The sequence below is a fragment of the Austrofundulus limnaeus genome, unplaced genomic scaffold (assembly GCF_001266775.1).
Source record: "Austrofundulus limnaeus strain Quisiro unplaced genomic scaffold, Austrofundulus_limnaeus-1.0 Scaffold3, whole genome shotgun sequence".
In the NCBI taxonomy this organism is placed as follows: Eukaryota; Metazoa; Chordata; class Actinopteri; order Cyprinodontiformes; family Rivulidae; genus Austrofundulus; species Austrofundulus limnaeus.
Genome location: NW_013952405.1, coordinates 7,161,328 through 7,174,885, shown reverse-complemented (window position 1 = coordinate 7,174,885; position 13,558 = coordinate 7,161,328). Strand labels below are relative to the sequence as shown.

Here is a 13,558-nt window from a genome sequence, read left to right as displayed (position 1 = left end):
TCAAGTAACTACGTTACCTGCAGTTGTTATGGAAATGCTTTACATATCAAAAATGAATCTGACTTTGCATCAAAGCCTTTTTATATTAGCTTCCTACCATTTATAACACTCCCACTTCAGCACGTTTCACAACAATGCTTYGGGAGRGTGGTGCTCTGTGGAGCGGGAGCTCGACTAGACTGAGCTTTGTACAAATAGGTGGTGCTTTGTAGCAGCAAAACATGCATGAATGAGTCAAAGCAACTCTGGGTATGTTTTTGATGAGGGACTGACATTAAAACGTGATATAAAGCTCTAAAAAGTCAATTCTGCATAACATCCCACCTTTAACAAACAGAGACCACAAACCCACCTGTGTTTTGGTCTTTTTGGCGCTGGCCCTCTCAGGCTCCTCTGTGTCTGAAGCTCCCTTCTCTCTCTGCCGTTTGGCACTCTTCATTGGAGAAGGAGCTTCCTCTTTAATTTTCTGTAAGGTAACAGCAGCCATAAGAACAGAAACCTCACAGAGAAATAAAAAACTTAATGAATCTCCACTTTGCGTGCCTTGCTTGGCTTCTTCATGGAGTCTGTCTTGCTGTCGGTGCTGTCGGTGCTAGCTGCGCTGGGTGACGTCCGGCCGCTGGAACGCAAATCCTCGTTGGTTGGTGAGGCTCTGCCATCAGGACTCACTGTCTGCTTCTTACGACCACTACGTAGAGTTGACATCTGAAATCAAAGCAAAGTAGAAAAAACAAACATGAGACTTCAACAAAAGGTTTCCAAACTGTAACATTTCTGTATGAAACCAAGTAGGAAAAAAACAGTTGCCACTGCACGGTTTGTTTTGTGATGATAGGTCTTTTTRGTTCTCATTGCTCCGGGGATAACGGAGGATCTGTTTGTAAAGGTGAAAATAGATAGATGGAGGGGGAGTGTTGCCTCACCGRGCCTCGGTTCCGTCGGGTCCTCATGCTATGCTTCCCGCTGAGTCCATCCTCTTCCTCTTTGACAGGTTTGAACATAAATGGCGGTGGGTCGACGGGCTTCTCGATGGGCGGCAGCTCGCCGTACTTCTTAAAGTGAATGCGGCAGTCGGTGCACAGCAAGATGTTCTCCCGGCCCCCGTGGTGCCAGTCCTTGGAGGCTGAGGAAAGCCATTTACAGTTGTGAAATAAGACACTCTCACAGGTGGTGAAAGGTATAAACAACACACTGAAGTGAGCTGACAAATCAGAATATAAGAAAGATAAATAAAAAAAAAACGATGATGTCAAAAGGTTGCTCGTTTCTGTGCCAGAATAGTGAATAATTTAATAATAAGGTCTGTAAAGCCAAAGTTATTTGCCACTCTTGTGATGGCAACCTGAGCACGATCAGCTGGGAGCCAGCTGTTTGGAAAAAAGGGGGAGGGATAATGAGGTGGAGAGAGTGGGCTCATGTCTGATTTGATCAAATTAGTCCTGACATACTCTGATGCCCATCTGTCACACAGCTCAGTGCAGGGCGGGCTCACACAGATCCCATGACAGAACAGCAATAGCCAAGAGACTCCATGTGAGTGTGAGCACAAYGGGTTTTATGCAGCGTTCTTACTGGTAGTGAAACAGTGGCGGCAGGCGTAGCCCTTTAGCTCTTGTTCACTGTCTTCGCTGTCGAAGTCATCTTCGCTGGCTGAGCTGAGGTCCACTGAAAGAAGCACAAACAACAAACACTTCACACACGTCGTCTAGAAGGCGCAGCTTGTTGCGCTGCCTTTTGATCTCGGCTGCTAATGAAAGCCTCGGATTTACGTACGGAACTCGCTCGAGGGCGGCCGTGAGGGGGTGTTGACAGGAGTCGAAGCGGTCCGCGTCTTGATGCGGCGGAAAACGGGTTGGCGGCGGTGTCTGCGATGGGCTCGGCAGCTGGCAGCCTCGGGCGTCTTCTTCCAATAGTAGTAGAAGGTGATTAGCTCTCCCTGAAAGAAAAACAAGACATGTTGATGAAACAGCCGAACTCAACAAGATGGCGCTTCTGATTGGAGAAAAAAAAAATGGATGATTGATCAACTTGTTGAAGGTTTTTTGARGGGGGGCTCCTTTGATTATCTGCTGTAAAGTGAAAGCCCGTGGAATGGGTCAGTCCATGCCGGGATTTGTAGCTGGCTGGACATGTTTGCGCTGCGTCCCTGTCTGTCCCCGGATTAGACAAGCAGGCGGAGTGAATGCAGGGATATTAGGATCAGTGCATTGGTGGCTGCCTGGGTGGCAGGAGGTTGAATGGGAACAAAAGGACATGTCAGGCAGAGCTTTGGCGCTACAAATAGGGAGTGAAATGGCTCCTYGCCCCTTCGCTGGAAGAGTCAATTGAACTTTAATCAAACATTCGGAGGGGTGCACTTGCCAGCGAGCCGGGCGGATAAATCCAGCGAACAAAAGGCCGCCAGGAAATCAATATCCAACTGAAACATTAACACATGCGATCATGGATCAGAAAGCMCTTTGCTGATGCAGCCTGTGCATATTAACTGCTGCTCTCCGGTTAGCACAAAGCTTTGAAAATCACTGACAGGAGTCAAAACAGTGGTGAAGTATCACAAGTTTTTTTGTTTTTACTCTAAACATTTACTAGTTAGTGGTCCTCCGCTGGCTTCATTACGAATTCATAAAGTCATGTTGTGGGATTGTTTACTGAGCGGTAAGTCACCTGTAATCTTTAAAGCCCAGAGGGCYGCCATCAACAGTCTCTGTGTTAAACTGCTGTTCAAAGCTCCCAGGGTTTTATGGCTATTGACTGTTTTTCCTTCTCTGCTTCAGCTGCGAACCTTGACATAAATTAGTCAGTCCACTGCTCCCTAAAATACATTAACAGCTTTTCTGCTACAGTACAGCAATGTCTATAAAAAAAACTGAACAAACAGCTGTGGAGTAAACGGTTTGATGAAACAAACGTTTATAACTCGCTGTAAAACGCTTGATCGTAACAAAGCCGATGGTTCAAACGTGTAAGAGGCTGGTAAAAATGAAAACTAAAGAAGTTTCCCTGACTTTATTTCTTATCATTAAGAACAAGTCTGCTTGAAGTGCTTTTGATTAAATGTTTTTTTTTAAGTTCTTCCTTCATCACGTCAACAAGTTGAGTATTTATCATTAAGAAGAAAGTTGAAGTTTTCTGCTTTGATTGGCAGAAAATGTTCAACTCAGTGGGCTTAGGCCACTTTAATAACAAACTGTCCCTTCATGTYGGCTCTTAGGGAGAACTCATATCTACCAGCCCCTGCTAGACTCCATCTTATCAGGCGAAGCAGTGCTGGGAACATTTGCTGATGGCGTTTGAGCTCAGAGGAACAGTCTCACGATTTAGGATATGTTGAGGTGATATACTTACAAAGCTGTGCAGTCTAACTCCTACAGAGCACATTTATTACGTAAAAAAAATAATCAACTTTCATTTAAAGTTTTTCTCTTTGTTTTTCCTTGTGTGAAACAAACAAAGCAGCTAAAGAAGGTTACAGTGGCTAAAGGCTTTGCTGAGCTGCGACTYGTTCAGTCGGTCGGAGTTTGCGCCGGTCGTGTTCCCCGTGCTCCTCCCTCTTCAGAACCTGCTCGGCCAGTTGGAAAGGCGGGCCGCAGGTGCTAACTGAGGCAAGGCAGGCGCCCCGATGTGAAATCTAATTGAAATGTGCGGATCAAAAGTGTCGAGTGGTGCCGGGCGCTGGCTCTGCTCTGTGCTTAATGACGGTTCTCAGCGGTGCCTCTCCTCCGCCTCGCTGTGAGCTGACGACACGGCCTCGGCAACAGCTCGGCAGACACAAGGAAAGGTCACCCTGCCACTCCATCACTTACACCGTGTGTCAAGCACCATTATATACGGGCGCGCCTTATGAAAACACTCAGTTTTGAATTAAAATTAGCAGGTGCTATGACGAGCTGCTGCAGCTGGATGTCAGTGTAAATATAAATTTAAACGGACAAGCAGCTTAGAAAAATGAATTTGATCTAAAATAAATAAATAATTTTTCTGCTGTTGGTAAACATTAATTTTGAATGCGGACATGTTGACGGAGCAAACATTACAGGCAACACTTTGAACATGAAGTTGAGTTATATAATGACTGAGATAAAAGCAGCCGAACATGAAGCAGCATTACTGTGGCTGAACGAGGCTTTGCTCTGTAAATTAGCGTCAGAGAAATGCAGACAGATTACCTCTCAGCTTGCCTGCATGTCAAATTTAGGTCCTCTGAAGTCACATCAGTCCCGTCTTCAACACCGACTGTGTACTTTTGTCTATCTAAGGCACTTTGTCACGCTGCCATATGCCCACAGCAACACTTTAGTTTTCATTGCCTTCTGTTCTGCTCCGTGATGTTTGGGCTGCTGGTTTGTGTCCACCAGGGCTTCAAAGTAAACTTGCCTTTTTGTTTCATGGAGAAACACTAAAGTGAACAACTGAATGAATTTGCATTTTAAATCCGTGCAGCTGAATGAAGTAAAAAGTAGAAAAAAATAAATGTGGAAACACTTAAAATAGAAAGCTAAACGGGTCCTGGCTGTTGATTAATAAATTTCTCAGAGTCCGCTGAATCGATGCAGAGCCATAGACTCTGGAGAACATGAGATAGTGACAACATAAGCTCAGTGTTATGAGGCATTTTAGAGGCTTCCATCTGCAGGAGCTCTCTGGCTGCTGGATTATCCAACAAGCAAAGAGCTTACAGTCCTATCACCACCCTCAGGGCTTCCATTCCACTTATTCCCACTTAAATTGAGCAACTCTGTATAAAAAAAATTAAATAAAAATTTAAGCTCAAAACCATATACAACATTTCATGATGTTCTAACACGGAGAAGAAATCGGTGGCCATTTTACAAACCCCTGCAGTGCAGTTCAGAAGAAAACCATTCTTGCTGTGTCTCTATGCTTGTGTTTAAATATGAATGTGATAACATTATAATAAAGTGAGATCATTTATTTTGCAGTTTGTATTTTTAAAGCAAAATCATTATTTATAGAAAAAAAGACTTTACAGCAAGGTCTTTACTAATCTACAAACCACAAAGTAAACGATATTTACAAGACTTTTTAGTTTTCTAGAACAATACAGAATTAAAATCATTGATGTCAAAATTACCTAAATAAATAAAAAACAGAAATAAGTCTGTAACAATATATTCTAAATGACGTAATCTTTCTTTACTGACCCTAAAATCAATATTTTGTTCCTTAACGACAATAAAATTTGAACAGCTTACAAAAATAACCTGTTTCTCTAATTCTGTTTCCCAGTGACTGAGTGAAGCTTGTTTTGTTTAAATGTGCAAACTGATTAATTGACATAAGTATAGCTGCAGTGGTTCAGAATAGGCCTTTTAATAAGACGCCTCTGTATTGATATGCTAATTAGCCACGTGCTACACTGAGCGCTGCTGTCAGAACTGATGTAAAAACAGCAGGAGAATCAGGATGTTTTTAGTGAATCTTTATCTACAAAAATGTCCTGATCCAATACCTGAAAGTGAACTCAAAGGAACACTAAATACATCAACAACTTGCCCACATTAAAAGCCAAGAACGTTGAAGCTAACAAACAGGAACACATATTTCAGAATCCCAGTCAGCAGTTAATATTAGCTAACTTATTCCCAAAAGGTTATGACTGAGTAAGATTAACTGCCACACCAATCCAGACTACGAACTAATTGCTGGTGGGAGAGTTGGTTGATGGTGCAGGGTCCTTTCGGTGGGCTCACTGGTCCAGTCAGTGTGCACTGGCAGGGCTGAGGGCGAGGCCTAAACTGATGTATTTACACCCTGGTTCGCTCTCAGGTCCAGGCCTGAACAGATGGTTTCTGTTTTTCCTGGCAGATTTGTGACAGAGCCACAAAAGGCCCCTGCTTTGACATGAAGCCAAACGGTTAAGGCCGTTGCTGGCAGGAGCAGGGAGAAGGAGGAGAGTACGGGGGCGAGCCGACCAGGATGGGGGGAGGGCTAGGAGCGGAGGGGGGCCGAGAGGGAGGAAAGAGCCAGCGGTGGGTAACAATGGACAATCAAGACTCAAACCGACCACAAAGAACTACCGAAGCAAATTCAACACATATGAATTTCTGATAAATATTTCAGGCGGTTGGAGAACAGAGAGCACGGGGGTGGGGGGCCGGGGGCCGTGTCGTTCTGGGTTCTGGCGGTTGATGGCGAGTTGTGTAAACATCCATTAGAGCAGCATGAACCTGAGCTCCTCCCGGATCCTGTGCAGCCTGCAGATGGAGGAGGGCAGATTGCTTCCTGATTCATTTCAGTGAGGTTAAGGGGGAAGTATTTCCAAACTAAATCAAACCGTGCTTTAATGATATATGTGTTTGACCCCGGGACTTGTAATTCCTCTCCGCCTGTGGCCCATGGCAGCTTGTACAGTATAGTACGGAGGGCCGGCTGACTTTTCCATCCTGTTCATGCTGAGGCTGACTCTTACTGCAGGAGGGAACTTGCTCAACACTTTAAGGGTTAAGGAGTTTAAAAATAAACTCTGAGACCCACAGGGCCATTTTTGGTGATTTTTCTTAGAATTTAAAGTATTTTTCCAGATTACACTATTATAAGATATTTCAAAGAAGATATATGCTGTTTAAATTTATTTAAACTTAGTTTTTCCTGGTCTTAAAACATATTTAACAAGTTTACTTTTGTGTACAAGTTTTTCTAAACAAAAAATACTCAGTGGGGTATTTGTGCACGGTGCAAAAAAAAATCCTTAGAGGAAAAACCAAAACATATTGAAAACTTCTGAAAAGAACCAGCTTTTCTACAGAGGTATTTCTGCAGCTCCAGGCAACATTTTTTAAAGTCTAGCTTTCCTTGTGAGACCTGTAATTAGCAAGTTCACAAACGTAAACAACGATTTAACAGCTTTATTGTGATGACTATCAGGCTTTAATCTTTTAATAATTACTATTACAGCGAGTAAAATAAGTATTGAACACGTCACCATTTATCTCAGTAAATATATCACTAGAGGTGCTAATGACATGAAATTTCCACCAGATGTTGGTAACAATCCAAGTAGGACATTAATATAATCAGTTCTGAAAGGAGATCAGTTTTTGTTTTAGGGGGCGTGGACAACAAAAAAAATGCTTAAATATTCAGGTTCTATTATCTACAGGAGTTATATTGTGTGTTTATTATGAACACAGTTGAATTTTCTACTAGAAATTCCAAACAAATGCTGTTAATTATAATTTAGTTTTCTGAGAGAAATCTGTCTGCCATCATTTTAATTGTTAGGTCAGATGTTTACAAAAATCAAAAATAGGAATCAGGCAAGAAAACGGATCCCAGCATCTGTAATAAAGCCGAGTGATGCCTTAACGTGAGCATGGCGCAACGAGAGTATGTGAGCTGATGGAACAGGGTGCATGAGGGAGCTGGTTAACCAGACAGACGCTCTCTGCTGTGCAGAGCCTTTCTGTCAGAGAATGACTGAATAAGCTCTGCTTTCACAGGTCAGGGATGCACATGCTGAAGAATCAGCACTCGTGTTTTTCCTGCTGTAAGCGCTTTTGCCAGTGAAAGCAGAATGGATGGCAACAGTGCTTTTTTTTTTTTTTGCTGGAGGGTTGATCCGGCGCGTTCTGCTGATAAGTCAGTCCCCAAAAAACCACAACAAGAAACCGACCAAAGACTCAATTACGCAGGGAGCTCTTTGCCTCTCCGGGCTCCCGTCTATTAAACCGTAAAAAGATTTTGCCTACATTCGACTGCGCTGAATCGCTTGTGGTCTGCTTTAAGAACATCAATATGTGCTAGTTGGGTTTTTCTCAGCCAACAGCAATTTTACTGCCTAAACAAGTTATATCATTTACCAAACAGTTCTGTCACACAGCTGTAGAAACAACTGAGGCCCCTGTAGTTTGTAGCTGGTTTAATTAGTGTTTGAACTTATTTGTAAAAGCACTCGTACCCCAAGGTCCTGGCTGCTGGGCTAAAGACATGGCAATGAATTCAATTTGACATCTGCGCAGATTGTACCGGGGCAAACATCTGCTGCGAGGCTGTGTGGAGAGCACCGCTCTGCTGTTGGCCGTCCTGTAAATGACAGGGGCTGGGGGGACGGAGCGCTCCGTTCTCTCAGGGAGAACAAGATGCAACAAAACAGCTCAGCATGTTACCTGCTGCTTGGTCTGAGCGTCAAATAAACAAGGAGCCTATTTAAAAAAACAGCAGCATTTTCAAAAACAATCACAGCATTCAAACGGTTGGTTTTACAATTTTTCCTTTGAATGAGTCATTTTGTAAATTTTTAAAATGTGCTGCTTAGGTCAGTAAGCAGCAGCAATATAAGCAATAAATCAGCTAATCAAACGATAAATTAAAACTAATATTTTCATTTGCTTGTTTGTTTTCTTTGTCTMCCTCTTTTCTTAGCGTAGGGAGGAGTGAACTCTGACGTCAGGTGTTTACAAGGTTAGTGGTCTCATAAGCTCTGTAGCATGAGAGACCTATGAACACCTTTCAGCTGGCAACGCCTCAAGACAATGTGCCGAATCTTGGGTTTGCAAAGAGTTTATTATTATTTTTTTTTTTTTTACACAGCGCAAATTTCGTAAATGTTGTAAGTGGCATGAGGGTAACCATGATCCTTTTATGAAGCCACAGGAAGACACAAAGACTAAATTGTGCTGGCATGAACAGAGGTGGGAAGGGATTTTACAGCTTCAGTAGATGTGTGTTGTTTTCAAATCGCTGGTCCAGGTCAGTTTGACACTTTTTTTAAACGTAAATTTCATAAACATCCGTAAGCTCCCTAAGCGGGCAGAGGTGCTATCATTATGTTACTCACAAAATAATATTATCCTTTATAATTTATCGTGACGGATCAGGTGCTGCTGTTTATTTCATGTCCACACAAAAACAAAGCACTCTCAAAGCACCGCTCTGTTTACCCTTTCCTGTTTAAACCTCTGCGGTTTTTAGACAAAATATACCCTTACTTTACATGTTTTTAATACTTTAACAGTTCTGACTCCTTAAAATCTAAACTGAAGTTAGACTGGGAACAAGACACTTTCTGCTCTTTAATTCTCAGCGAAATGAACAACAGAAAGCAGAAATGAAGTAAGAATTTAAAAAAAGAGCTGACAAAAATACACACATACTTAAAGCTTTTGTTCTGAGCTTGTAAATGGTTTTACGCTGCTTCACTGACTTTATTAGATTATAGTTGCTCTCGGTTCTGGTGCTCATCATGTTTATAGTCTATAAATAACCTTTATAATACACTTATGCGAATATCGAGTAAATAAATTACTCTAGTTTTTATGGAATTTGAAATCTTTCTCCAAGATAAACTTGATGTAATTTTAAGCACTAATTGTTTTTGCAGTAATTTTTTAAATCTGAGAATAATCTTTTATTATTTCCCACAAAACGGAGAAATAAAAACAACTGGTGACAACAGTTTTCTGTCACAAAAAATAGTTACACTCTTTTTTTCACCCCACTGTAACAGCAGCGAAGACGACTCATATGATGATTTTTTTTGTCTTTTACTTGGAATGATTTTTGGCTGTAAAAACATTTCAAATTGAATGCAATATTAATCTGTCCTTTTCTGTTTGGCTGCACAGCAAACAAAGCTGCAGCTGATCCAAATCGCTTTAGCAAATATGGTCTGTTGATATCCCCTAAAACAACATTTTCCTGAAAACTCCTCCAGCAATAAAAAAAAAAATGAAATTAAATAAATCAGCGATGGATTTATCTGCGATCTGCTATTTCAGCATATTTAGCTGTTCAAACACAGGAGGAGGCCAGCTCGTGTTCCATGACGTCTCCGCTGGACTGAAGGAAATGGTGGCAGCGGAGCCAGTTGCAGACACACCCACTCCCCCCCCACCCCCAGCTGGGGCATTTATGTGGCTTTATATAAGGCATTCCTGACCGCTGCTCAGGCCGGGTGTGTTTACACAGCGCTGGGTGCTTACCCTTGGCGCTGAGTGCTGGAGCTGTGCTGGTGTTTCAGGGGGTAGCGAGGGGTATGCACACGCTGTACTAGACCTCTAAGTCTGGATATCAGCCCAAGGGCTTAAAGCTCTGCTCTCCGGCTGGGATTCAGAGCAGAGGCGAGCGTGCACGTGAAACACGCTGCTGACTTCATGGCCTGACATGTGAGTGAAACAGAGATGTACGTGTGTGTGTGTGTGACTGAAGAGAAAAAAAAAACACATTTCATCAAAACAATGTGAAGTATCTTTATGTTGTTATTATGCTGAGTTGGGAACAGAAATAGCTTTTGTCAGGGTGTTAAAAATCATTAAACAAAGTTTCCCCACCTGTGAGTCAACCTAAACTTCTCATGTTACCTCGACTTGCTCTTACAGTCATCCTTTCATGTGTTTAAAGCCCAGTTTCTTTTCCATTTGTGGGGGGAAAATTAATCTTTTTCTGTTTTGTGGCGGTGGCAGGCCCTGATCCTGGAGGAGGTCTATTACCCTTCCTGTCAAGAAGACTCGCCCCCTCCAGGTTGCACTGCATTAATGCCGGCTTTATGGCCAATCAACAAGACGAGTCATATATTTTGGAGGGAAAAACACCATTCCTATGCTATAATCTCTTTTTCAAAAGGTCCAAATTGGTTTTCAGGAGTAAAAAAATGTAGGAAAAAGGAAGTGACATCCTGCATGAATGAATGTCTGGGTGTTGGAGGGAAGAGAGATGGCGTACCCTAACCTCACAGCAGACAAGGAAATGGAGCAGATGAGAAGTATGACAAACAACTTTGAGTTCCCTTTGATGTCTGTGTCAGCTTTGCATCGACACGGTTCCAGCAGGAGCAGCCGTACTAAAACAACAAGTTGTTTTCTTAACCACGAGGCTTTTCTGAGAAAAGACGAGTCAAAAACGTGAAGGACATTCAGGTCAGAAATCTTCCTCTCCGTGTTGGATATGTTCACATGACAGGGTTTTGTTTTGCTTTACATAAACGTTACGAAACAGGAAGTACAATCTGTAGTGTTTGTGTTGTTCTTTCAACATCAAGCTCTCCTTCAATAAGGTTAACAGTTGTTAATCATCATCAGGCCTGGATTGGAGCCATTTGTAGCTCTACACACGGTTGTTCACGGTGCCGTGTGTGCGTGCGCCCTCCAACGCAGGAGAGGGAAGTGTGACAATCGAAAACACCCCACTGCTCGTCTACATAAATAACACAATTACAGAGTGGGAGAGATATTAAATAGATGTCTCCGCGAATCAAAAGCTTTGGCACTGACAGCTAAATCCTACACCTACCAGGAAAGCACCACCCCTACTTAGACTCCAAAGTGTTTTGACAGCAGAAAATCTCAGCTGTTAATATCGTAGGATGCTGATGAATTTTTTTTTGTTTTAATGTCTGAAAACAAAAAGAACATTTTCACCAAACTTAAAGTGTTTAAATCAGGTAATTAAGTGGAAAACAATCCTGGAGTTCGTAAAAATAAATATATAATCCAACATGTTAAATTATCACTGTGTTACTCCTCARAGCTGCTACAAACAATACTTCAAATAACTTTAAAACTTATCTGTGAAGTGGATTTAGACTATCTTTTAAAGCTATAAATGTTTGTGTCTCTGTTTATAATCCACAGTTCAGTAGTTGCCTCTTACTTCTTATCAATAAGGCCTCTAGTTAAAAAGTAGCCGTGCTTAAAATATCTCACTACAGATGTTCTGCTGCTCGGCTTTTCGGCAGCTCCAACCTCATTTTGTCTCGCTTTCAAGACGGATGAAACGCGCCGAAAAAGTTCTGCAGAGAGAAAAGTAGCAGAGGCTTACCGTTTCTTTGTTGGGTAACAGCTCTTTCCGGATCCTGAAGAAGTTTTTGCCGAACTGTCTCAGCCCTTTAATGAAGCGCTTCTGCAATTTTTCACAGAGAAAGAAAAAAAAAAGAAAAGAGAAGAAAAGAAAAGGCAAGTTAGTGTGTGTGAAATCAGCTAAACTGTGGCTTCAAAAAAGTTACTGCTGAACACCACAACAACGAGGGGAGGGAGGGCAGCTGTTTGTTTTTTTTTGCCAGTCTGTGGTCGGAGAGGTTTGATGTGTGTTTCAGAAACCTCTGTTGCTGTTTAAAGCCCGGAGCAAACACAGCCATGTCAGGGCAAAACGAGAGAGGAAGTGACAAGTACGGCAGGGAGAGACGCTGAGATTAGGTTAGTCTTTTTACTGTGCTGTGAAAACACAGTTACATAAAAACTGTCTGATATGAAAACACACCCTGGCAGACATATTAAACCTGTTGTTAGACTCGTAAGTGAAAGTTTCATGTCAAAACCTAAAACGGGAGAGTTGAAAAGCGAGGAAAAGCCTTGCTGGTGGGCAGATTTAATGATTCCTTTCCACGTTACATAAATTTTAAATCCCTAAAATAACATGTCAAGATGTCAAACTGACATGTTTTGTAAAAACAAAAAGAAAGGTGAACTRCATAAAGAAAGAAGCCGCTGCTTGATGACATCTGGCTTTTAATCTGACATGAAAAGTGAACGTGAAGAAGCCACCTCACCTCAGAGCAAAAACAGAAACCGGGAACAAACAAGAGCTAAAAATCCCAACAACCTGAACACATCCCTGCTCCTTTAAGAGCCACAGACTGCGAGCCATAAAAAGCAGCGGCTGAAAACATTCATAACCAGCGAAGCAGACAACTAACAGATTTACTTTCTTGCTCCAGAGGCGAGCCCCGTTTCTCAGTGATCTCAGCCAACCGTTTCCAGCAAGTAACTCCGGCAAAAAGCAGGGGAAAGTCCACAGGGAGCGCAGCACGGATCTCCACAAGCAGCCACAGGTAAAAGGAAAAATAAAAATAAATCAGGGGACAAATCCACAAGGTCTCCGACAGCACGGCGGTTCTTTTTCTTAACAAGAAAGAAATAGCTTGTCACTCTCTGCTTTTCCACTACAAAGGGGAAGGCTTTACATGTGATCTTTCTGCAAGAGAGCCTCTGGTTTGCAGCAGGCTGCAAAACCTGAGGTGGATTTGAGCGCTTCATGTTAAGTGTTGGGGACGGTGCTGTTTTCAGCTTGTTCTGATTTCCTCCCACACTGAGTGAACTGGATTACTGCTCCTGCCCTAAAACATAAACAATAACAAGCCTCGGTTTGTCACTAAAATCCCACTAAAGATATTTTCCCTCTTTAGGGAGAAAACTACAGAAGTGTATGAAATGAAATGAAAGCTTAGGGAGAGCACGCACAGAGAAGGAACCAGCTGCCAGGCTGAGAGGGRAGGCAGGCTGACACAATTTGTGTGGAAAAAGGTCCTGGACATGGAGGAAGGAGACAAGAGGGAAGAAAAACTCGACATGGATCCTCCCTGTCAAGGAGTTTCTACAGCTCATTTTCCATGCCATGTACAGAGAGTTATGTAACCACAGATTGTTTACATATCCAGCTTTGGTGAGGAATAAAAGGCCAAATTTGACTGAAGTCAAACAGCCAGCTGCAAAACAACTGTTTCCCAGAGGGTCAAATTACAGACAAACAGAAAGGCTTCTATCTAACCAGAAGAATAAACAACTCCCTGTACTTAAACTATCAACTTTATGCAAAACACTTTATG

General features: G+C 42.3%; 1 protein-coding gene across 6 annotated transcripts in view; it reads right to left on the bottom strand.

Annotated features, from left to right (window-relative positions):
• The window catches only part of rerea (arginine-glutamic acid dipeptide (RE) repeats a), a 146,634-nt gene that overhangs the window by 8,559 nt on the left and 124,517 nt on the right, over positions 1 to 13,558 (bottom strand). For all 6 annotated transcript variants that reach the window (XM_014020440.1, XM_014020449.1, XM_014020457.1 and 3 more), the window contains 6 exons: positions 11,776 to 11,856; positions 1,774 to 1,936; positions 1,573 to 1,665; positions 924 to 1,123; positions 544 to 705; positions 353 to 466 (listed from right to left, as the gene is read on the bottom strand). In XM_014020440.1, the coding sequence (XP_013875894.1) occupies positions 353 to 466; positions 544 to 705; positions 924 to 1,123; positions 1,573 to 1,665; positions 1,774 to 1,936; positions 11,776 to 11,856 (813 nt within the window). The remainder of the gene's footprint in view (positions 1 to 352; positions 467 to 543; positions 706 to 923; positions 1,124 to 1,572; positions 1,666 to 1,773; positions 1,937 to 11,775; positions 11,857 to 13,558) is intronic.